General features: G+C 39.8%; 1 protein-coding gene across 4 annotated transcripts in view; it reads right to left on the bottom strand.

Moving 5' to 3' along the window:
- The window catches only part of PDSS2 (decaprenyl diphosphate synthase subunit 2), a 117,168-nt gene extending 94,597 nt beyond the window's left edge, over positions 1-22,571 (bottom strand). For all 4 annotated transcript variants that reach the window (XM_082049974.1, XM_082049977.1, XM_082049976.1 and 1 more), the window contains exon 1: positions 22,100-22,571. In XM_082049974.1, coding sequence (XP_081906100.1) covers positions 22,100-22,326 — 227 coding nt within the window. In that variant the 5' untranslated portion in view covers positions 22,327-22,571. The remainder of the gene's footprint in view (positions 1-22,099) is intronic.
- Positions 22,572-23,735: the final 1,164 nt, after the last annotated feature.

Genomic DNA, 23,735 nt, shown 5'->3' with positions numbered 1-23,735 from the left:
GACTAGATGATCTCTTGAGGTCCCTTCCAATCCCTAACATTCTGTGATTCTGTGAAATTATGTCAGGAGGGCTAAATAGTACAATCTTCCATCTCCCTCTATGCTCTTAACTTTTGAATAGAAATATCAAAACGTTCACAACTTAAGCTGCAAGGACACAAGCACCCTACTGTATGGATTTTTTAAAAAAATGTTACTTTATTCATTGCAATCCAAGTACAGCACAGAACAAGTCATGAATATATATGTATAGCTAACTTACAAAACTAATTATTGGTCCTAATAACTTCTACAGTGACCCTCTGAAGCTCTCACATATAAAGGGATATCGAAAGAAAAACATTCACACAAATACCTTAACATAAATTTGGTGCCCTGCTAAGATAAAAGTTCCCAATAGCTGTAAGAATACTACCCTGAGAAGTGTTTTAAGTTTTGCTCTTTGGTTTGCCCAGTAGGTTTATATCTTAATAACTGATACGATGTGACAGACGTTCAGCGTGACGCGTGAGGATTTAACTACACCGTTCCCATTGTGAACAGGAACTCATTGTTGCGCTCTTGCAGGCGGCACTGAAAACCTTCCCCACCGTGTCATTCCGAAGACTAATCATGTCACTTAAAACCTAGAGGAAAGCTTTTCTAGTCAAGGATCAACTTTGGCATCTGCTTTTACTCTTTCATGCTAATGCTAACCTTCACTTTTTGGTGCACATCCATTCATAGGCAAATTCTTTTTGAAGAAAATCGTTCCAAATAGAGGAGATTTGGGGCCAAAAGTACATACATACATTTTCATTACAAAAACTTGCCTAATGGAATTATTCTCGTCTCCACAGGCCCTTGGAAATCAATTATTGAGAGAGATATATTGAGAAAGAGAACATATACATTCAGCTAAAGAACAGTACACACTTCGTTTAGCATCCCCTTTAAACAATGAAATATCTTCTGGTCTGCCCAAACTGTGCCACCAATCTCAAACTGTTAATGGTTCCTACTGAGTTCTTAATAAGCAACATCAAATAAATACTGATTTCTGTTAGACTTTTAAAAGATTTGAATGGACAATTTCTTTTTAATGAAGCAGAACTGATGTCACATACTACAACCTGCTGTTTGATGCTTTTCTTCATCCCTGCGTGCTTTCTAAACACCAATAATATTCTAAACCAAGATGGAATCAAAATAAACAGGACACAAATGAAAATGAAAGCCAGCATTATTCTGCAGATTATATTACTGTTACAAGAAATGAACTGATGCTTAGAAGCATCTCGTTCCAGATGCTCCTGTATAAGCAGACTCTTGCCTTTCAAATGTGAAAAATGAGTAAGTGCCCAATGGCAACCTTCCCATAATTTGTTCACTTAGCATCAGTACCATTTCCATACACCCTTGCTTTTTGATAATGTCCGATCTACATCAGAGGTTCCCTTTCATAATTTTGTTTTTCATCAAAGAAGGACAGAATAAAAGGCGCAGCATTTCTAGGAGAACTCAAGGCCTGTAATCTACTTGTTTATCATGCATCTTGACAAAGACTGTGCACTAACAATAATTACAACATTTTTCTATTTGCTTTCTTTCCTCTGGTGGCTTGTAGGAGCAAAAATTCGCTTTGGAATTTTAGTTTTGGTCTGGTCCAACCAAAGAACTGGTTCAGAAATTGTGAACTTCTTACAATTCTGAAATATAATACTAGGTTAATAAGGCCATAAAGGCATAGTCTTCCCATCACACACACACATAATTCTATTACAGCTTTTGTCTTTCTTTTTTTAAAACAAACAAACAAAAACCCGATGAAAAGGCTTACTTACAAAGAAAGTCCTCACATAGTAAGGCCTTTGCCTCTTCCTGTCCCTGGTCCTACTAGAGTGCTTGTTTCATGCTTGAGAAGATCACCAGAACAGCCTCATGAGTAAATATACTCCTTCAATACTGAAGCCACTTTACTAAACCAGCTTCTGTTGTAGAAGTTTTGGTGTCCTCTCTCTGACAGTGCATCCATCGGAGAAAAAAACCTGCTCTCCTGGCATTAAGAGAATCTCTCTTGATTTGGGATTTCACAAAACAAAAGTACAGGACCAACCCTGAATGCCTGAATTACCATCCTATGTCCAATCTCCACTTCTCCAGCAACAAAGTTCTCGACGGACCTCTGATCTCAGAAATATCTCCTTCTCATATCCATTTCCCTACTCCGATCTAAGGACTCCTTTAAATAAAATGAATTTTAGAGATTCCCACAGTTTTAGCTGAAGTAGTGAGGCCTGTAGACCTGAAACACTATCAGCATGCATCACTCACCTCCCTCTTACACAGCTCCTCAAAAAAAACACACAGGATGCCACAGACTGTGCTTTCTGAGACACTGATTTCCCTATGCTCATTATAAAGGCTGTCCACGGCAACAAGCTCAAATACAGACACTGACATAGTAAAAACTCCTGACAAACATGTAAAAGCACAGGCTGAAATTTTGTCCCAAGTCAAAAATACTAAAAAAAAAAATCTACATGGTTGACTTTCTGCGTACAACAAATACCTATCAGAAAACTGCCCAATGCAGGCTGAAGAGGTCCTTAGTCCCACAGGGTCCCTCTGGAAAGAAACTAGTTTCAGAGAATGCTCTGCCACATACGATCTTCACCCCAAAGGGCCCCAGTATTCCAGAAAGCCCAGCAAGTAGCCACAGCTTTCTCCTTGAAGGCTCTTGCAGCTTTTCACACACACTGAACCCCAGCCAGCAAGCATCCTGAAGATTAAGGACCAACACCTTCGCTTGCTACTCCACAGAATGTCAACATAGAAAGGCAGATCAGATTCAACTTGTGGCAGCCAGTGCTGCTGAGATGACACACAAGATGACCCTAAACCAGGTGGAGCTTCTGAGGAACCACAGGCTTCATGCCTAGGAGTATCCCATTACAATAGGCAGGAGGAAAGTGATGAATAGGTGAGTAATTGAGGTCAGGTCAGCCTCTGGCAAGGGAGAGTTTCCCCATCACCAAGGAGCAAGAGAAAACATTCTTTGTGAATGCAAAGCTCTGGCAGAGCAGATGGGAACACTCCCAGGCGTCCCGCTGAAGCCACATGCCGAACTGTGGGTATGTACTTGTAACCAACAGCAACTTCATAGGGCTTAACTGTTTCCCAGATATTATCACCATTATCACCGCCGTCTTACCCACATTTGGTTTCAGCTTACACTCCCCCTCTCCCAAAACCCCACCTTTGATTCTTCTTGGTTATTATTTATATCCTTTCATACATATATCATTTGTCTACTGTCAGCACATGCTTTTACATTCAGCTTCCCTACTGGTCTGTGCAGAAAAGAATTATTTTCTAACACCACAGGAGCTGAAATTTTACATCATTATTTCCAAGATGCACCTTTACATGTACACCAATGGAAGGAATATTAGGAAAATATTTAGGGTCCTTACTCCTCTCTGTGGAGACAGTTTTCAAAAAGGAAGCAGAGCCGAAGGGCCAGTCAGCCCTAAAACAGCTCACAGTGGAAGCATGATTTTAAATAATTCATATTTCTTTCCAGAAGTCTAAAGAAAGGCAGCTTGGTTAAGTCACCTGCTATTGCAGAAGCAGAAGACAAAGTGTGTGGAGAAGGCCCATGAGGTGGTGTATTTCCCACCCAATAAACCTAATGCCTCTGACAAGCAGAAAACAAATGACATGTACATTGTTAAGAAGCTCAGCGTGACAAAGAAATCATGTTTCTTCAGGTTTTCTTGAAGGGGACACTTTCTTGTTTTCTTACCAGCCACTACAAACTGCCACCCAAATTTCTGTTCCCCTTCATTCCCTGCCTGTTGCAGTGGTAACCCTGCAGATGGCACTAGGGGCTAAGAAATTTTTTTCATATTTTTCTTATCGGAGGCCTTTTACACTTCATTAATTTCACGTTCATTGAATTGTACTATAAAACCCATCTTTTAAGCAACTTGATTATTTCACATCTACAAAATTTACCCTGTCCTCCTGCTGTACCTATCAGATCTCTTCAGAAATTTCAGAAAAAAACCCACGTTTATTCATCAGATATAAGGCATTCATAATAGACAATATAAAATAATGGATGGCTAATATAATTAATTTAAACAAAATGGCACATTTTACAGAGGAAATAAATAAAAAATTCACAGAACAGACAAAAATGTGACTTTAAACTTAGGATGGTATGATGTTGCTCCTTCGAGATAACCAGAAACTGAATTCATTCAAACTTCATCTTTCATGTCTTTTATGAAGCTATTCCTATAAAATTTAAAATTCACTGTTCCCGTAATCATCTGTGACTTGATTATCTCACAGGATGCAGTAGACTCATCTGAATTGGAAAGATGCTTTTCTTCTTGCTCAGTGCACCTTTTTTAGCTAGACAGATGGTACAGCAGAGAGTTAAGTATCTGACAAACAGCTGGAAGATTTTAAGCATCCCACTTACCCCGTCTGGGAGGGTAGCTGTTCTTATTGCAGCTTATACAAGATTTTTCAGACAAGGTATTTAAAAAACAGCATTGAAATGCATTTAGTTCCTAAGGTAACTTAAACTTCAGAAAACATATAGAGGTGACTGTGCACGACCTTGGCTATCCTTAAGAGGAAAACAGATCTGTAAGTTTCTCTTTTTATGGCTGAGACAAAACTAGTTGTTAAAATATTCACAGCATATTTGACACCTATTCACCTCACAAGGCTACACAGCCTGCAAAAGACAAACACATCCTTTCCTACACTGAGCTCTGCATTAAGATGAAATTATCATGAAACAGAAGATTTCTACTGCCAGACATGCACAAGGAACGCAGACAGTTGTGCTCCCTACCAACTGGATCCCAAAGTGAAGGGGTAAACAGAGAAAATCTATACACATGCCTGAACTCATGGCGTGACACTACTCTTTGTTGCCTGTCTGTAGAACTACCTTAATAAATGAAACCCATCTGTAGTAACAGCAAAGGAGGACAACTAACATATGCAAGGCCATTTATCCATCTTTTGGAATCAAGGAGAGAAACTGAGAACTGTTGAAGCTTTTTTTCATTTCAGTTTAAAGGAGAAACTAGCAGAGAACCAGAGGAACCACATGAGGTGCCTCAGAGTTCAGAAGCTCAGCTGCTACCTCAAACACCAGGGCAAGAGTGTCCTTACAGACTGCAGACACAAGAAGGGCAGCAGTAGCTTCTCCACAAAGCAGCCTTGCTAAGGAACCTATATATCAAAGGTGTCAAACTCGTTTTCGCTGGGGCCCATAGCAGCCTCGTGGTTGCCTTCAGAGGGCCAAGCGTAATTTTAGGACTGGTAAGTGTAGGAGTAGTTACATTTTTGCAGTCCTAAAATTACATTCGGCCCTTTGAAGGCAACCTCGAGGCTGATGTAGTGCGGGGTAAAAATAAGTTTGACAGCCCTGCTGTGTATCATGCATTGAAAGAGAGTACACACCAAACCACCTCCATCAGTGAATCAGATCAGCCCAAGAGAAAACTAATCCAAAACAAAGACAACACCTGTTTTTCCTCTTTTCCTGGATTAACAAATCGCAGCAGTTCACAGAAAGGCCAGGCCAAGGCGGTACCTGCAGGAGCAGGGAAGGGAGAGCGCGACCTCTCCCTTCAGCAGCAAGAGCCACCAGACCAACCCAGCAGCTTCTGAAACCACAATCCCAGACCTCTCTGCCCAGTTCTGCTTCTTCCGCTCAACACAATGAGCTGCCTGTTAGAACTACCCTACTGCATCACTTAGCAGCCAACCAAAACAAAAAGATTTCTTGCAAGCTTTCAGAACTATTCAATAGATCCAGAAAAAAAAAAAAAAAAAAGTTAATAGAACTGTTTAGCTGCAAGAAGTTTTCCCCGAATCATTAAAAAGTCAAGCATCTGAAAATTTGCAGAAGTATTAGTCACTTTTGTGTAGGTGCACAGATTTTTTTCCTTCCACCTTAAAAAAAAAATATTTCCCAGAAGAGTTAATTAAAACTCAAATAACAATAATATGGCAGTAATAAATATATCTTATGTACTTATTCTACACATAACAAATGTTCTTGATGCTAAACTGGGAAAATTAAAAAAAATATTTGATTTATTTCTGAACTCTATTAATTACATGGGTTTATAATTTCTGACACAGCAGTCTGATACAAACTTCACCATCCACAATATTCTTCAATTTCAGTACAGCTTTCATTTATCCTCCAGGAAAAGGAGAATTATATTTCTTAGGGACTGTCCTGCTCTCTCCCATTTTGCTACAGACTTTTTTTTTTTTTCCCCCCCTCAATAGAGCTCTTTTGTACCAGAAGACTGAGAAGCAAAATGCAATGACTAAAGCAACAGGAGTAAAACTTTTCAGAGCCCACTATACCTCAGAACTTCCCTTGCCAAAGAAAAGGCTTTGCAGAGTTGTAGATTTCAGATGAACTACTGAATTCCTCAGCAAATCATGAAATTAAAATTGAAGTTACTTCACTACAAGATAGAAAGATATTACACCAAATATTTGTAAGGCCCAACAGAATAGGAAACATTTCCTATTCCTGTGTCCAAAAACATTTTCAATAAGCTAATGCTTTATCATTCACACGTTCAGACACTGCCATCACTTCTGTATTACGTCAAAGCTTTAATTAGTAAAGATTCTCCTTCCCTATAGGTCTTCTAGTATATTACTCACATACCTGTTCAAATTAAAAAGAAGTCATGTTGCATTCCTCTATGTATCATATGTTCTCTCAAGATTAGTATGAAAAATGCAAAGGATTTTGAATTTTGACACGTATACACTGATGCTGGAAAAGGGCTGTCAGACCATGTGTGCACAATACAGATGTGAACTGCAAGACAAATAAAGTTCATGACCTGCTGCCCATAAAGGGAGCTGCTAGTCTGCTGAACTACATCTTTCTGTTGTTTTCAATTTGAAGTGATGAAAAGAGCATACATGGTGCTTAGCTTTTACAAGCACCACACAGCCAAAAACCTCTTGAAACTACTGCAAAGCTCTGGACAAAAACTGGAATCATTTCAGACATATTTCTAACAACCTCCCCATGAGCAGCCCTTAGCGCACACACACTCCACTGGCCTCCTCTTTAATCTCACTCCTGTAACATACTCATCTTCTCCTTGAAACCCGTTGGTTTCTCAGCCTTCTTGATTCCTTCCTCTCTCATTAGCTGCTTCTCTAATAATTTAGTGGTAACATTCCTGCTCTCCACACGCTAGGGAAGCTGACAGGTCCCTTATCCTTTCCCTGAAAAGCTACTTTGCCCCTGGCTTGACACATTCTGTCCACACTGCCCAGCATTCTTCTTGCCAACATCAGGTAATCAAATGCACCTTATTTTCACCAAAACTGAGCTCCAAACTTCTTTCCCAGAAGCCCTTACTCTTCTTATTCTATGTAAAATATTCCAGCTGTTAATTGAATACGGTATAATTAACAGCAAATTTAAAAAGATAAATGTCACTAAAAAAAAAAAAACACAACACAGCACAAAAAAACCCAACCACACAACAATAAAACCCAGCTCCTTTTCAACACTTTCATCAGCAAACAGAAGTCTGCACCTAGTGCATTCAGACCATTCGCCTCAGGCAAGTGAGACCTCTGCATGGTATGTCATCATTATTTTGCGTTTTAAAAATCATCAGTAGGTCATCCATCCTTAAAATAGCACAGAATATTGTTATCTGGAGATTACTTTCTGCCTCAGTCTAAAAATGTGTTAGGACCACTTGTGCATGAAGCAAAAAATAAATAAATCAGGTTGGATGTACCTTTCTTCACATATGAAATAAAGACAGACCTTTTTTTTCTTTTAAATATCACAGGATGCCATTAAGAAGTTCCCATTTACATGGCATCATGAATTTCCACATTTTCTGTAAACACTGGTTTCACTATGGGACATCCCAAACTCCTACTGTATTTCAATACTAATATCTTACAGTTACATTGAATTTATAACAATCAATCATATCATTTGCCGTGAGAAAAACTAAGCATTTTCCAAGTTAACTGCAAGTAGTGCTTGAATGGAGGACTTCACAACAGCTGATGGTAAAAATTAAAAAACAAAACAACAAAAAACACATAACAACCCAAACAAACAAAGTGAAGTCTGTCAGCTGCGCACCTCCACAGTCAAGTGCCAACCACTTGCTTCCTAGGATACCCAACTACACAAAAAACCTCAACCTTCACAAAACGCAGGTACCCATTTAAATTTTGCATTTTTCTGTTAATATCCCAGATCTTGCATGCTGGTAAAGCATCAGCCCCAGGCTAAGGCACTTTTCTTCCCCCTCCTCGGGGGGATCTCCAGAGCATGATAGAGAGGGAAGCAGAAGCTGCATGTGTGCTCTGATCCCACGCTCCTGCCAGGGTTCTGAGCCCACATCCCTCAGTGCTACTGGGCAAAGAAAGTTGCCACAATTTGCCCAGAAAAAAAGAACAACAGAAAAAAAGACTTGCCAACAGTCACACAGGCAGAATGAAGAACCCAGTTCGTGCCTCTTACATGAGAGGCCGGCAGTCCGACCATCAAACATTTAGGAAATTAAAAATAATTTTTTAAAAAGCCGAGTATACACCAAATTCAATAACTGAATTCATCTGATTTAGTATCCTTTCCTCAACAGATACCAAAAATGAAAATACATAAGAGAATTTTAATTACAAGGCAAACACTTTGCTCTCTACTATCAGCTGCAGGCACTGAAATACGGCTGGAAGATTATCAGGAAAACAAAAATTTTAAGATTTTAGAAAGCATGAAAGGGGGGAGGGCAGATTTTAAAAGTGAATGTTTTAGTGATGTCTCTCCCATAAGTTATCGTAAGAACATTCTCACAAAAAAATCTTTGCTTAAGGCAATTTCCTCTCCCCTTTGATTCTGCTCTTCAACTAGCCTCCAAGAAAATTCTTTGCAGTAATTAACACAATTAAAGGCAAAATGATGAAAGCTAGCTTAAAAAGAAAAAAAAAAAAGAGTTTAATGACTGAACTCTTTATCCTACTTTATTTTACGAATGTATCTTTTATCATAACTTAAGACATTGCAAAATAAATTGCAGCTTGGCAGCAACAGCCACACAAGGGAAAACACCCAATTTAGGTTTATTATTCTCTCTTTTTAATAAATCAGTCTCAGGCTCAGTTTAAACACATGCCAAATATGACCTAAATTTATCCCATCTTCAACAAGTAATCATACTCAACAACAGGAAAATAAGCATTGGTTCAATCCCCACAGCCCATAAGCAACAGACAAGGTTACCTTTTCAAACCTGCATGTAGTTATATACATATACAATAAATCGTTTAAACAAGGGGAACGCCTACTGAATTCAGGATATGAAATTAACACCACTAAACCTGTCTCTGTATTTTGTCCATTGTGTGAAAAAATTCTGTATACGCGGTTATCGGCGCCTCCTTTAGCTACGGTAAATTTCTGCAGTCCTCACACCTTCCCAAAGAAATATAATTCAATGGGTCTTAATCTTTCTCTTTCACAGCTGACAGGAAAATATGTTCCTGGTGATATATACTAATTGTTCAAGTTGTTCCCTGAAATGCTGGACACAGACCAGAAATCAAAAGCAAAACAGCAGTCTGTTCAGTGGAGCAGCATACAACAGCCCATTAGAGAATTATGCAGCAAATATTCTTCTTCTCCACTGCTGACATAGTAAAAGCTCCTCAGGGAAGAGCTTAACTCACCTGTAACTTAATTTAAAATTTAAAGATTTAAACCCCCAAGTATTTAATTAAAATAATCTAGATCTCTCATGAAAGAATAATTCATCATTCACAGGGGAATGAAGAATTTAAAATCATTTGCATCAACAAATAATTATGTTTTGAAGTAATTTAATGCAAAATTCCATTTTGAAATAAAACTACATTGGGTATGGAAGCACAATAGGCTACTCAGAGTTACACTTACTTTTGCCATACCAGCCTGCACACTTCTGCCTTCTGTGTCTCACTAGTAAAAAGAAATAAATATTCAATGGTTTGTGAATTCAGAAAAATCATAAATGGGGAATTCAGGGCTAAGAGATAGCTCTCTTTCTTCTTCTAACTCTCTTCCTAGAGCCAGATCAGCTCTGAAAGGTTTATTTAGGACTCGGCAAAGAAGGAAAGGGCTTCACATTCTTGATACAGAAATGTAAAAACATCTCCAAATTACTGATAAGGCAAGGGTTAAACGTACGTAAGGTCTGAGCATCTGCACAATACATATTTAGAAGGAGAAAAAAACAACAAAATTTGAACATCACCATTTCCCAAAGTGAGGTTTTTTTGGTTGGTCAAGTCTTTAAAATGTGACGTGTACAGTTACACTCTCAGTAATTAGGAACACCATTCACAGGTTTTGTATGTTTGCATTACATTCTATAGCATGCCAACATTCATTCAATGTAAATTTAAAGTGTTAATATGTATTCACTCTTCAACAATGTGTTTTCTTGCTTTTCTAATAATTATAAGGAGAGCTTATATTTGTCTACAGATTTAACATATGGGGGACAAATCTTTAAAGCATAAAGATACTACTTCATACAACAGAGACTATTGCTTTCAAATTCCATTGAAAAACAGATCGAAAAATGTTTCATGAGGTCTAGCAACAGTAGCTGGTGAGCATTTAAGTTATTTGTGAGCTTAAACAGATTTTCTTCCCATTCTCAGGACAACGCTTCTTCCTCTCAATAACACTCACTATTATGGCTCCTTGTCTACCTCTCCTTTTATCATAGCCAGAGAAAAATCAAGACAAATGCTTAAAGAGCAGACTCCCTAAGGCATACTGGTGGGTTCATGCTTCCCAAACTGCTCAGTAAATAAGACTTGTTTACACAGAGCTTCACCACATGAGAACGTGAAAACAGCTTTCAATATTTAATACCAACACGCACAAAAAGGTAATCTGAAGCAGTGGTACATCCAGGGACAATACATTAATCCCGACTTGATATTTCTAACCAGTAAGTCACCTGCCAATTAAAACAGAAGAGGGAAGAAGAGGGAAACTATTCTAGTTGTGAAGACACCTCAGCTTCTGGTTGCAACGGATGATGTTTAATTCTCAGCAGTTACCTGAGAAAGGTTTTTTTTTTTGACAAAGTAACTGTTAAGAAGATTGTATATCTGAAAGAACAATGGATTGAGGATGAGGTCTGTCAACACTAAGAAATCAAAGCTCTAAAATGAAATCGCATTCAGAGGAGCCAACTGCATGCACCCATCTTATAAAGCATAACACCGGCGCAAGTACAGCAAGACATAAACCATTTCTGGGTTCACACTTTGATTCCGACATAGAGCTGTGCTGCCAGACATTCACATTCACAGTTATTAGACATGTGCTGTGGTCACAAGCTGATTCTTTACAATAGGTTTTAAACTGAAAGAGGGGAGATTGAGGCTAGACATGAGGAAGATATTTTTTACAATGATGATGGTGAAACACTGACACAAGTTGCCCAGCGAGGTGGTAGATGCCCCATCCCTGGGGACATTCAAGGCCAGGCTGGACAGGGCTCTGAGCAACCTGATCTAGGTCAAAGATCCAAAGTATTCAAGGTAACTCCGAAAGACTTGAAAACAGAAAAGCAAATGAGAAGGTGAACATTCGGTTAGTGTTTTGTTTGAAAACAAAATTAAAAATAGGAAAAACTAACAAAGCTTCAGCTCTTCCAAAATTTCACAGGAACAAGGATGGCCAAAAAAAATATATTTTCCCCTCCATCCCTAAAGGTGCATGATGTGTTAGGACAGAAACATGCCCCCCCAAATCCACAGGCAGAAATACTCTGCCAAGTGATTCACAAACAAAAAAACAAGCCTATGTTTCTGTTGCTATAACATAACACAAAATACTCTTTTTTTCCTCTGATGTCATGTTTATAACATTATTTTGGAATCTGACTATTTTAAAACTTGGTTGCTACAACACATTATAGTCATTACATGGATTCATTTCCTACTTTCTAACCAGCAAGACTATTTGTTTCAGTTTTATGAAGTTATATTATGGACAAAAGACATGTAAAAGATACTAAAAACTCTAACAGTAGAAGCTCCTTTAATGCCTTACATTTCTTGAATAAACATGTGGAAGAATGGCTTCCCCAACAACTACCATAAAGGTCTCCATACTTCCAGCTTCCTCAAGCCTTCTGAGCCTTCTTTCTGTAAACAGTCTTTTCACATTATTTCTCCTACTGATAGATGACATCTGATTTTTTGCAGAGCCTGTCAATGACTCCCATACTATCTAAACTTAGAAACAACCAGAAAGTGAGAAATCCTTCCTGTGGACAATAAAACATGGAGTATACACCTTCCCCGGTATTTCTGGCTTGAACAACTGGGGATCAAGAACAGATGACAAATTGATCTCTCAGCCCTTTACACCTCAGCTTCACCTCCACAAGGCAACAAGTATGGGGAAGAACTGTTTTTCCTACATTAATTTTTCATTACTGAAACAGTCATACCAGACAGATCAACATGCAGAAGTCAACTTCTGAAAGAATTATCCAAATATGAACTCCATAATGTAGCACTAACCACACTGAAATCCTTTTAAAATATGCACACAGTACACCTTCATCTTCACAAGCCACTTTAAATGAAAAGCAGTTGGGAATCATAGACAGTTTACTGGTTAAAAACTTTCCCCTGTATAAGAAACACACATACAGGCTGCACTGATGTATCATAGGAACCTTTATTTTCTAGACTATGAAAATATAAGGATTTTCATAATATGAAAACAAGATGGTTCTATCATATTCAGCCTCAAAGTTCAACATTAATTTAACATGAGCATGATGCATCTTTAGGGAAAAAAATAATCACTAACAAACTTACATGCTAGCACAATCACTGTTCAGACATGTGAGGGAGATGATTTTCCACTTGTGATCACAAAGCTTTGCCTTGTATATTTGACCTAACAAGTATTCCATTTAGCTCTTAACAACTTGAACTTTCTGTTAAGTTTGATTAAAAGCAGTCTTACCAAATCAGCTAATTATGGTGCTTCTGCCACTGGCTAATCATTCAGATGACAACCACACACAAAGCGTGTTGGCACAGACCATTACCCTCAAATTGCCTTAATCGGGACTATATGTTTGCAGGATGGGTTTACACAAGCACATCCTTTTACAGACCCAGATCTGCTTCATGCTTGAAATTGATAAATTTTTTTTTAAGATGCAACATATAAGCTCTTTCAAGGACCAGTAACAGCATATAGATGTATTAACCCTTTGATTATGATTATTTTGTGGGGTGTGCCAAACAGGCAATTAATGAAAAAGCTGTAATTCCAGGAAGTTTGCACCATAAATGTGAAGATCTAGAAAAAAAAATAATGGAAGCTGTCAGGAGGAATGACTTTTTTTTAAAGACTTCAAATTCAATGAAATGAATTAATGCTGAGCATACTTAATGGCAGCTATCAAGCCAATCCATGTTTATAGGACTAAGTAACAAATAAAAAAATGAAAAATCTACTTGATCTCAAAGAAAGCTCCTTCGAAAGGGAGTACTTTTTAAAACAAATTGGAGGCTATCAGGTTTGCTTGTTCATGTTTTTTAACTAGAAAAATAAAGCTGAATCAGTAGTTCCCAAGTGTGACTTCTAACTCTAGCTAGGAGGAAGAAAAGGGGAACAAAACAAACTAGATGTTTACTATACACTTTCATTCTATTAAGAAACAGAAGATTACCTGTCGGCCATTCCCTGTTTTTCCCCAAAATGGAACACAAGCTGCAGAGAAGAACCAAATAGTGCTATTTTGAAGAAAGGAACTGGAGGAATGAAAAAGCAAAAAGGGAACAATCATCACGTGTAATTTAAGCGCAAAAGAGATGAGAAAGATTAATGCAAAAGCTGGACCCCCTGCTGCTCCTTTAGGAACATCTGAGGATTGAAGAAAAGATGACTGTGGCTCACCTGAAGAACCTCCAGCACACTGAACAGGTCCTGGAGTTCCTCAGTACAGTAAGGTATTAAGGCAAATTTCTAAGCCCTATCTACCATTATAAGTAAAATCTAGCTAGCTCACAGCATGTGTTTGATAAAAGCTCATGTATAATGAGTCTCACCAGATTTCCTATATGATCATTTTTTCTTACCTTAAATGAATCTTTCACACAGGAAGAGAGAAGAAAAAAAATTAAGCTAAAGTGATTGTCAATGCTAGAGAATTGGCAGGGACGATTCAAGGACAGCAAAGCAGCTGCTACAGATTTTCACCTTAATTTTTGTAATAGATCCTATTTTTAAATTCATAGTGTTCCTTTATAGTCTGTCAGGTTTGTCTCCAGCAGTAGTTCCTTTAGGGCAAGCACTGCAGTCTGCATATCCTGAGGGAAACTAAGACACTCAGATGTGGGGCAAAAGAAAGATATTAATAATTTAAGGCCATGGTCTGCCACCCCTAGGAGAAAGCAATAGGGTAAGTACAAAAACATCTAATTCCCGAGCATAGGTTCATCCTTTGTGAACTTTGAATTTTCCTGAATAGATTTACAAAGTGCCGCAGACAACACAGTGTTACTCACAGTTTTTGGAGGAGATCTGAAAATGCTCACAGTGACTTGTTAATAGGGTCTCCCACCACTGCCAGGGTCTCCAAAACAAGGAGAGAAGTCAACTGGGAGGCAGCATCAACAAAAAATGCAGTGGAGGGGGGAAATTCCTCAGATAGGGGAGAACACTTTTTGCAAGCTACAAAGTATAGACATCAGAAAGAGTAAAAGCCCTAGGAGAAGTACTTTTTCCCTGAATTTTTGTAAGGCAAGGAAGTTAATTTATCATAGCCAAATAGAAGATTAAGTGAAAACCATTTACAGTGACCCAAATATCAATTTTAACTGTTCTATGACACGGGTTCTCATTTGTGCCTCATATAAAGGCATATTGAGTAACCCTCTTTTGGGTTACAGAAATAAATATTTTGAAACTACTTCCACTTATTCAGTACTCTTCTCCTATGTAGAGCAAACATTGACATAACACTCGTTCACTGGTACATTAAAACTGATATTCAATATTCACATGTGCTAGGAATCAACTGTACTTGAAAGCAGAACAAAACAGATGTGAACTTTAACAACTACCTTTATTATTAAAAGATGTTTAGGCTACTATGTGCTTAAACTAAAACTAAGTTTGCTCTATGTGTGGCATTCTACATCCTTTTAAGACTGACTGGCCCTTGGATCTGTTCATTATACATTCGGTTTCTTTTTTACATGCTTGAAACCCAAGCTTAAGAAATCACAAGGTCTTTAATCTAATGAAACCTGTACATGAAATTCAGCTGAAATTTTCAGACTTACATTCCCTATAAAACACACTAAAAATTATCAGTGAGGTCAGTAAATTGTAAATAATTCTGTCAGAAAATCCCAAACAGCATCATCGCCTACTGAATACACTTCATTTACTAAGACTGCCCTACATCCTGAAACATCCTCATAAGCACAGAAATCTGGATTTAACGTGGATATTTAAGTGAGAATTACTGCAAAAAAACAATTATTCAAATGCAAGAGAACGTAACCTGCAGCCTAGCTTTTGCACATCCATATTGCAGATTTGCTACTCGATCCTACTTTGCTTATGGTGGTGAAATATTCAGCAAAACTGGTACTGTATAATACAATTAAACATCTTCTGCATAAATTCTTCCAGACAAATACTATACGTGAATGACAGGACAAGAACTCAGCATGACTACAGCTGAAAACTAGCTGCTTATTCATCAGTTCAGCTTCTCCCAGTATTTGTAGTATACCCGTGATCGTGACCATGACTGTCTTTACTGTATTAGTAAACCCTAGCTCAAGAAGTAAAAACCAAACAAAACCAACAAACAACAACAACAAAACCACCAGACAATAAAAGCACCAAACTTGAGTAAACACATTTTTACTCCTTCAGGGTGTCTTCATCACCATAATACAGTCAACTTACCTTGCTCAGGATACTACTGTACATATGTCAGAATTTTTTTAGCTTAGCTTCCCAATTTTTTTTTTTAATACACACAGAGGACTGGCTAATATGCTTTACTTTAACTGTACAAGACAATATTAAGTAGTGGCTAATAGAAAACTACAGGTACAGGAAGGCCACAGGTACAGGTACAAGGAAGAACGTGGAAGGAATCGGATACAGAAGGAAGTTTCAGACCATATATGAACCTACAAGAGTTTAATTTCCTCCATGTATTTTTTTACCTTTCAGAGTTAACTCTTCTGCTCTTTGTGAGTTAATTCGGCCAAAATACAAAAGAAACTTATTTTTGGTGTCTAAGAATGGTTTACTTGATGGTGAGTATGGTAACAGAAACCCTGGGGAGTACCAACATGTATAAGACACATAACATGGTGAAGGTATTTGAAGTTACTACTCAAGTCTATCAAAACAGACTGAAAGATATTCACAAAACCTAATTTAGCTAAGAGAGAACAGCCTTTTTTGCAAGAGAAAAGTTTCTCCATGGGGTGAGTCAAAGCAATAATTTAATTCCATTGCTTCAACGGGGCTCTCCTGAGAGCACCTCTGTTTCCATCAGCTATTCAGAACGCTTTGGAAAACAGTCCTCCTGGACAAAGGCAAACTTGCTATAACCACCAGTATTTCAATAATTTTCCAAATAGTATCAAACGTATCAAGCAGGAAAAATATTTCTACCTTTCTGACATCACTACTAAGGCTTCAGCCCAAGCCAGACAGTGTTCAAGAAGAGACTGGACAAGGCCCTCATACACATGGTGTGAACTGTGGGGTTGTCATATGCAGGGACACAAGTTGGACTCGTTGACCCTTGTGTGTCCCTTCCAACTCGGGATATTCTATGATTCTTTCTGCAGAGGTGCCCTGCATGCCAGCTTTGGAGGTCTGTGCTTCCACAAGTCCAAAAGATCCCTGCAGTAAACATAGGAAATTACACAACTGCTACCTCATTGCTAACCTGACAGATATTCTGAGCACGGTTATAAAAATCACATCTCTACCACAAAAAATATTTTTTACAAAGTATTACAGCAGGCTGAAAAAAAAAATAAAAATTAGCGAATGCAAATGTGTTTTAACCTCTGATCCTGCAACAGCAAGAGAGGGTCTTTACACCTGCAAGGTCTGATACAGACTGAGAAATTCAGTAAAACTTAAAAGACTGTAGTAAGTTTTAGCTTTAGAAGCTGTACATTGACCAGACCCTCTGCTTGTCACTTTGAGTATCCAGCTGCTGGCTGTTTTCAGAGAAAGTTAACTCATTAGCCACTGCCAAGTAAATAACAGACACTTCCATTTTTCTAGCCGAGAAAAAAAATAATTAATTAATATTTGAAACAACTTGCTAAAAAGCTACTCATAGTCAATCATGGCACCTACAATTATTTTTTAAAAAAAGATAGTTTTAAGGTCATCATTCTGTTAAGACAAAATATAAATCAGCCGTAACAATTCCATCAACACTAACTTGGAACAAATCCCTAGGTCTACGCTGAAATCAGTCACCCACACAGGAGGACAAATGCACGCCACATCTGAAGTTACAAGATACGTGTTATTGAAGTGAGCCATTTCAAGCTGATGGAGAAACAGAACTATCAGGAAACAAATGTTATCAGACATTTTAACCAAAAAACATGTTATCTTGAACCTACTCTGGATGGCATCTTATGTTTGGTGCTTCAAATGGCTAGAGATTTACAGGGAACAGGCTGTAACCAAAAAAAAAAAAAAAAAAAAAAAGGTCTATTGAGGCTTTTTATTTCTGCAATAACCCAGGAAAACCATAACTAAGTCTAGTCAAGCATTTATCACCCACAAACAATTCTGAAAGAACTAAAATATAACCATTCCTCCCACATGCTAATGACAGAATGGCCAGAGCTAAATGGTATCCCATAATAATTTTACGTGTATGAAGTGTTCCATTTCATTTAGTGATATTATAAAAGTGATGCATTGGCCATAACATTTACTGTTTACAATCTGCAGCAAGCTATACCCTTCTCAAGGGAGATTAAATAATCAAGAAAACGTTATTCACACTGTGTACTTGAGAAAAGTAGATCGCTGTGCCAATTACAGATTCTTTCCTATATTAAAAAGGCTGTATGTTAGCCTAAAAAGGAGGGGAAAAGAGAAGAGAGAAGACTAGAGATTTGTTTTGAGTCCCAACTGAAAAGGAGGTCATACATTCACATATTGAAAAAGTTTTCCTTTAGTCCAACAAAGCCTGAAGAGTAAAAAAATTTAAACGTTAGTTTTGAGTATCTGCTGAAAACATTACATTATACGGAAAGAAAACGGAAAGCTCTGAAGAACCATACAGTGATTCGCATGACTACAAACACAAAGATCCAGAAGTAGTCAGATTGCAATTTTATTTCCAGAGTATCCATTAGAGGTGAATATTTTAATGATAACATTTGTTTAAAGTATTCTTTATTAATCTTGCTTATGCAGCGTTTTCTATCCAAAGATCGCAGTGATTGATACAGACTGCAATGAATGATGTGTAACAGCCCCAGAAAACAGATGCTACATTATTTGTTTTACAGATAAGTAAATCCAAGTATGAAAAATTAAGTGACTTGCCCTAGTCAGAGAGCCAAAAGCACAGCTGTGAATATAATCCAGATACCCCGGCTTCCAATGATCTGTTAACCACTAGACATTAGCCTTTCTGAAATGAAACGTAACCTTTGCCTCAAATTTCACCCTCTTTCTAACAAGTCTGGCAAAGCTAGTACTGAGGATCTTCACTTCATGCAGCTGACTTTTAAGAAACCAAAAACTTAAAAAAAAAAAAGATAAACTGAACTTTACCACAAGGGTTACAGAACTCCCAAATCCCCTCACAAGAGCAGAGTCAGCAATAGTTTACGGATTTAAAGCTGCTGGCCAGGCACAGGCTTGGGATGAGGGGATGATGGGTGACCCCAGTGCAAGGAGCACCTGCTGCAGCCCTGATTCATGGCAGCCACTTACACCCCAGAGCTGCCACATCCGCATCCAAACAAGAGGAAGAAATGTACGGGATCATCAGAGAAACCTACACTGCCCCAACAGCTGTTCCTCCACATGTCCTGGCTCACGTGGACAATCATCTTTAAGGTGCCTTCTTTAAGGCTCTCAGCCTTGTGACCCAACAGCCTACTGACCCAAAGCTCAGCAAAAGGTTAAAAATGCTCACCAGTACTCCTGTTACACAGAAGGCTTCCAGTGTGGTGGTAATTACATCTTATGCTGTCTCAGCACAGAACCTACTCTGCACAGACAAAGCAGAGGGTTTTCTACCAGTGCTTGAGAAACCCCTCATGGTCTGAGGAACACTTCAAAGGCCAGCAAAGCATTCAGACAGGGAGGGAGGGTAGACACAAAAACACCCATGACAAAATGCCACCAGTCAAAGAAGGTTACAGAAAACGAGTATCACTTAGAGCAAGCAATCATAATTTGATTGTCACCACTTATAACCTCGAAAACAAATTAGTAGAAACTTAAGAAACAGCACAGGCAATTAATTCACTTTACTGCACAGATTTTTCAGATGTTCCCAGAAAAATCTCCTCAAGTGTTGAAATACTTAATATATGTATACAGTATTTATGCACTCACAGTTTGAAACATTAGAGTTGCAGAACACATCAATCATTTAAGTTCTTTTCTTCAAGAAATCACCAAAGAATATATTTTAGATTCCCACGCTTCAAAACATTTGCCAGAATGCACACCAGGAAACCAAAGTTACTTTGTAAGGATGAGTAACAAGGCAGAGATTTAAACCATGTATCTAGCATTGAAAAATCAAGACCTGTTTCCTGAACAGCTATGGTAAGTCAAAGACCCTTAACTTAAATCAATCATATTTACAGTCAAACATACAATAGTCAAATTTCAGAAAGAGATTATTAAGATTACTGTTAAAGAGCAAGGTCAAAATTCACCTTACTGCAAAATCATACCCTAAGACAAGGTAAGGTACAATTTGTGCACTGCTACAGGTGTACTAAAACTTGTCAGCAGGAATTTAACTCTTCCTCTAATAGAAAGGTCAAGGCCATTGGAAACACATCTGCAAGGAAGCCCTTGCAAATAGCAGTGAAGCCAAATAAGAATATTCAAAATAAGGGCAGTTTCAGTTTTATGTGAGTAAATACTGACTTTTGTTTCCAGCACAACACATCAGGTTAGTAGTGTACTCTGAAACATATGTTAATTTTAAAAAATGAATGGATTCAAGCCTGCTGACCCTGTGCATGATTATAGTCCTACTGGTGTTCCACACGCCACAGGCTCACAGAATTCAGCCCGAAGCAGTCACCTAAACCAACAAAAAAACTCACACATCACAGCTCCACCATGAAACCTCCAACCACACCCCAAAACACTGTATTTAAACTTATTTCACAAATAAACCAGCAACTACCACACATTGAACAGACTCTCTAAAGCTAACACTGAAGCCCCACTTTAGCACTGCATGTCTCTATGATACTTCTACAACTGCAATGGAAGCTTAACAGCCAAAATACTTGTGCTTTGGTCCTCCTATTCCCCGTGTTCCATCAAATGACCTTAAAATTGGATCCAAAGGCAGAAAAACATTTTTTTTCCTTGTCCCTCCTCTTAAAAAATAAAAATAAAAATCTTTGTTGAGCTTATAATAATATCAGAACTTGCACTTATAAACAATTCAACAAAATCCCCTCCACCAGCATTTTCTAAACTCAGGCATTTTACATTTTTACTAACAGGTTGATTTGTTTCTTCCAGAAAAGTCCACTTAAAGTCAACATCTAAATCTTCTTCCCCCAAAATAATGTTTCTTTAAAAAGCTATGTTTGCCCTGTGTACTCCTATTGTTCACTAAAGACAACTAGATTCGGAGACACAGTGCTTGAAAAACAAAACTTGTTTTTATATCATTACACCATAATTGTGAAGTTGCCAAGGTCCACAACACACAGCTACAATTTTTATTCTTTAAAAGAAAAGCGGAACATTTGTTGTGAACAAATGCTAATTTGTTTCACACCTGCTCAAAAATATTAAACGGGTTCTATTAACATGACTACATTTGCAGTTACAGCAAACACAGTTCTATCAAACAAAAAACACCCAACAAATCTGCCCCTCTCCCCCAACCAAAACAAAACAATCCACAACCCAATGCCATTGGAAAAATTGCACTATTTTTAAAACATTTTAAGGTTTAAAAAAATCACTGCCAATCGATTCTTGGTTTACAGTCAAAGAAAACACTGTCCAACAATCTCAACTTCTGCTTATTGGCAGGAATGCAAGTCTTCCATCAGTTTGCCTTAAAAATGCAGGAGTGGATAATCAGCCTAGAAACTCTAAAAATCTCAACAATATACAAAAACTCACAGCTCCCAGCTGAATATTCCAAAACAGACCACGTTTTCTAAAGCTCTTAGTAACAAAATACACAGTTCGGAGCAGTGTCATTTTGAGCTTTTATTAGTTCCTCTGTTTTTTCCACTGGTTTCCTCCTAATATAGTCCTTAATATCAAAAAAGCATGTAACTGTTAGGAAGACAGCCATACTTCCATTATCAAGGGATATTTTGGCTCATTGCGTGGTGAAATTCATTTGTCGCACGTGGCACTAAGATGAACGCAGAGTATGACCAAAGAGAACACCTGTTGGGGCAAGGCCACACAGATCCCGAGGCAAAGAGTTAATCACCCACGCAAACCCCAGGGCTCAAGGTGTCCCGAGGGACACCCCACTCGTGGCACCTCCACGGCCACCTGGGCACCTGAGGCGCCCATCCACCCAAGAGACCATGAAGCGATGGCAACCACCGACCTGAGCCCCAATTCCTGACAACAGAGCCCAAAACGTTCCCGCAGGATCTGACAAAGCCCTCTGAGGGCTACTGGTGGATTCCGCCACAGAGCCCGGGACGGAGGCCCCAGCACCCCCGGGCCCCGCAGCCCGGCTTCCCCCGGCGGTCCGAGCAGGTTCCCGGCGGTGCAGGCGCTTACCGGGCAGTGTCGAGCAGCGGGTGCTTGGTGCCCACCAGCTTGCGGACCTGCATGGCGATGTTGCTGAGTTCGTCGCTCAGCAGGCACCGTAGGCTCATGAAGGACGTCGGATACCCCACGATCTTCTCGGCCTCCGACACCACCTGGCTCCATGGCGGGCCACCCGACGCCACACCCCGCAGGCCGCCGGCGCCGCGGGCCCCGCGTCGCAGCAGGGAACCCCACATCCCTCCAACGCTGCCCCGGGGAGTGCCCGACGCCGGCTCCTGTCTCCCGTTACTCGCCCCGCGGACTAGGCGGCCGCGGACGAGTCCCCCTCCTCGCTCGCTGCGGCTGGAGGAGCCCCCCAAGCCCCGCAGTCAGGCCCGGGCGGCGGGACCCCGCGGCGGCCTGCGCTGCCTGCCCGCGTCCCCCCCGGCGGCGCGGCGGCGGCCGGAGCGGGCTCATGGTGCGCTGGGGGCAGCCATCTTGAGCGTCGTAAAACACGTCGGGCCGTAAAGCGAGGGCGGCAAGGCTCTGCCTTCTCTCTCTCTCAGCCGGCTTCCTCGCCTGACGGCAGCGGCCGTGGGGCGGGTAACGGTGAGGAGCTGACGGGCGCTGGGGAGGGCAGGGCAGGGCAGGGCAGGGCAGCTCCTGGGGGGGGAGGCTCTGCTGCGTACGGGGTGTATCTTCCCTTTTTCTTCACTTTTAGCTCTCGCTCTGGGTAAGGGACTACCCCGTCTCTTCCTCACTCTGCGCTTGTCGCCTCCCGGAGCGGCGTGTGCGGCCTGGCCATGGCGGTGGCCCAGCTGGATGGGATGTGCTCTGCCTGCTCCCATTGTTGCATACCGAGGCCAACGAGGAGGAAAGTTCAGGTTCCCACATAAAGTATTCAGCGTGTAGCCTGCAGCTACGCAGTCATGTTTTCTTGTTTTCATAATTGAGAGTCCAACACAGAGCCACAAAGATAATTAAGGGAGTGGAGCACCTCTTGTATGAGGAAAGGCTGAGGGAGCTGGGGCTCTTTAGCTTGGAGAAGAGGAGAAGGGGGGATGACCTCATTAATGTTTATAAATATGTAAAGGGTGAGTGTCAGGAGGATGGAGCCAGGCTCTTGGTGACAACCAATGATGGGACAAGGGGTAATGGGTATAAATGGGAACACAAGAGGTTCTACTTAAATATGGAAGAAACTTCTTCTCAGTGAGGGTGACAGAGCACTGGAACAGGCTGCCCAGGGGGGTTGTGGAGTCTCCTTCTCTGGAGACATTCAAAACCCATCTGGACACGTTTCTGTGTAACCTCATCTAGGTGTTCCTGCCCCAGCAGGGGGATTGGACTGGATAATATTTTGAGGTCCCTTCCAATCCCTAACATTCTGTGATTCTGTGATAACTGCAGTGTATCTGCATTATTTTTTGTCTTTTCCCAAAGCTGTTTGGGACGTAGCACCAGCAGGCCTGATTTACTGCATGCTTTGCCTTTCGTTGTAGGTTTATCCTGTCATGCTCTGCTGTGACACAGCTGAGGAGTTTATGAGCAACCTCATTGTGAGCTGAGCTTTCAACCAAACACTTAACGTCAAAAGTGACAACTAATTCTGAGTGTCCAGCTGAAGACTTCACGGTCCTGCAATTCCACAGTGTGGTCTACTGTA

This window comes from Streptopelia decaocto (assembly GCF_964273445.1).
Source record: "Streptopelia decaocto genome assembly, chromosome: 3".
Classification (NCBI taxonomy): domain Eukaryota; kingdom Metazoa; phylum Chordata; class Aves; order Columbiformes; family Columbidae; genus Streptopelia; species Streptopelia decaocto.
Note: the sequence above shows the minus strand (reverse complement) of the source record. Positions and strands in the feature narration are given on the sequence as shown.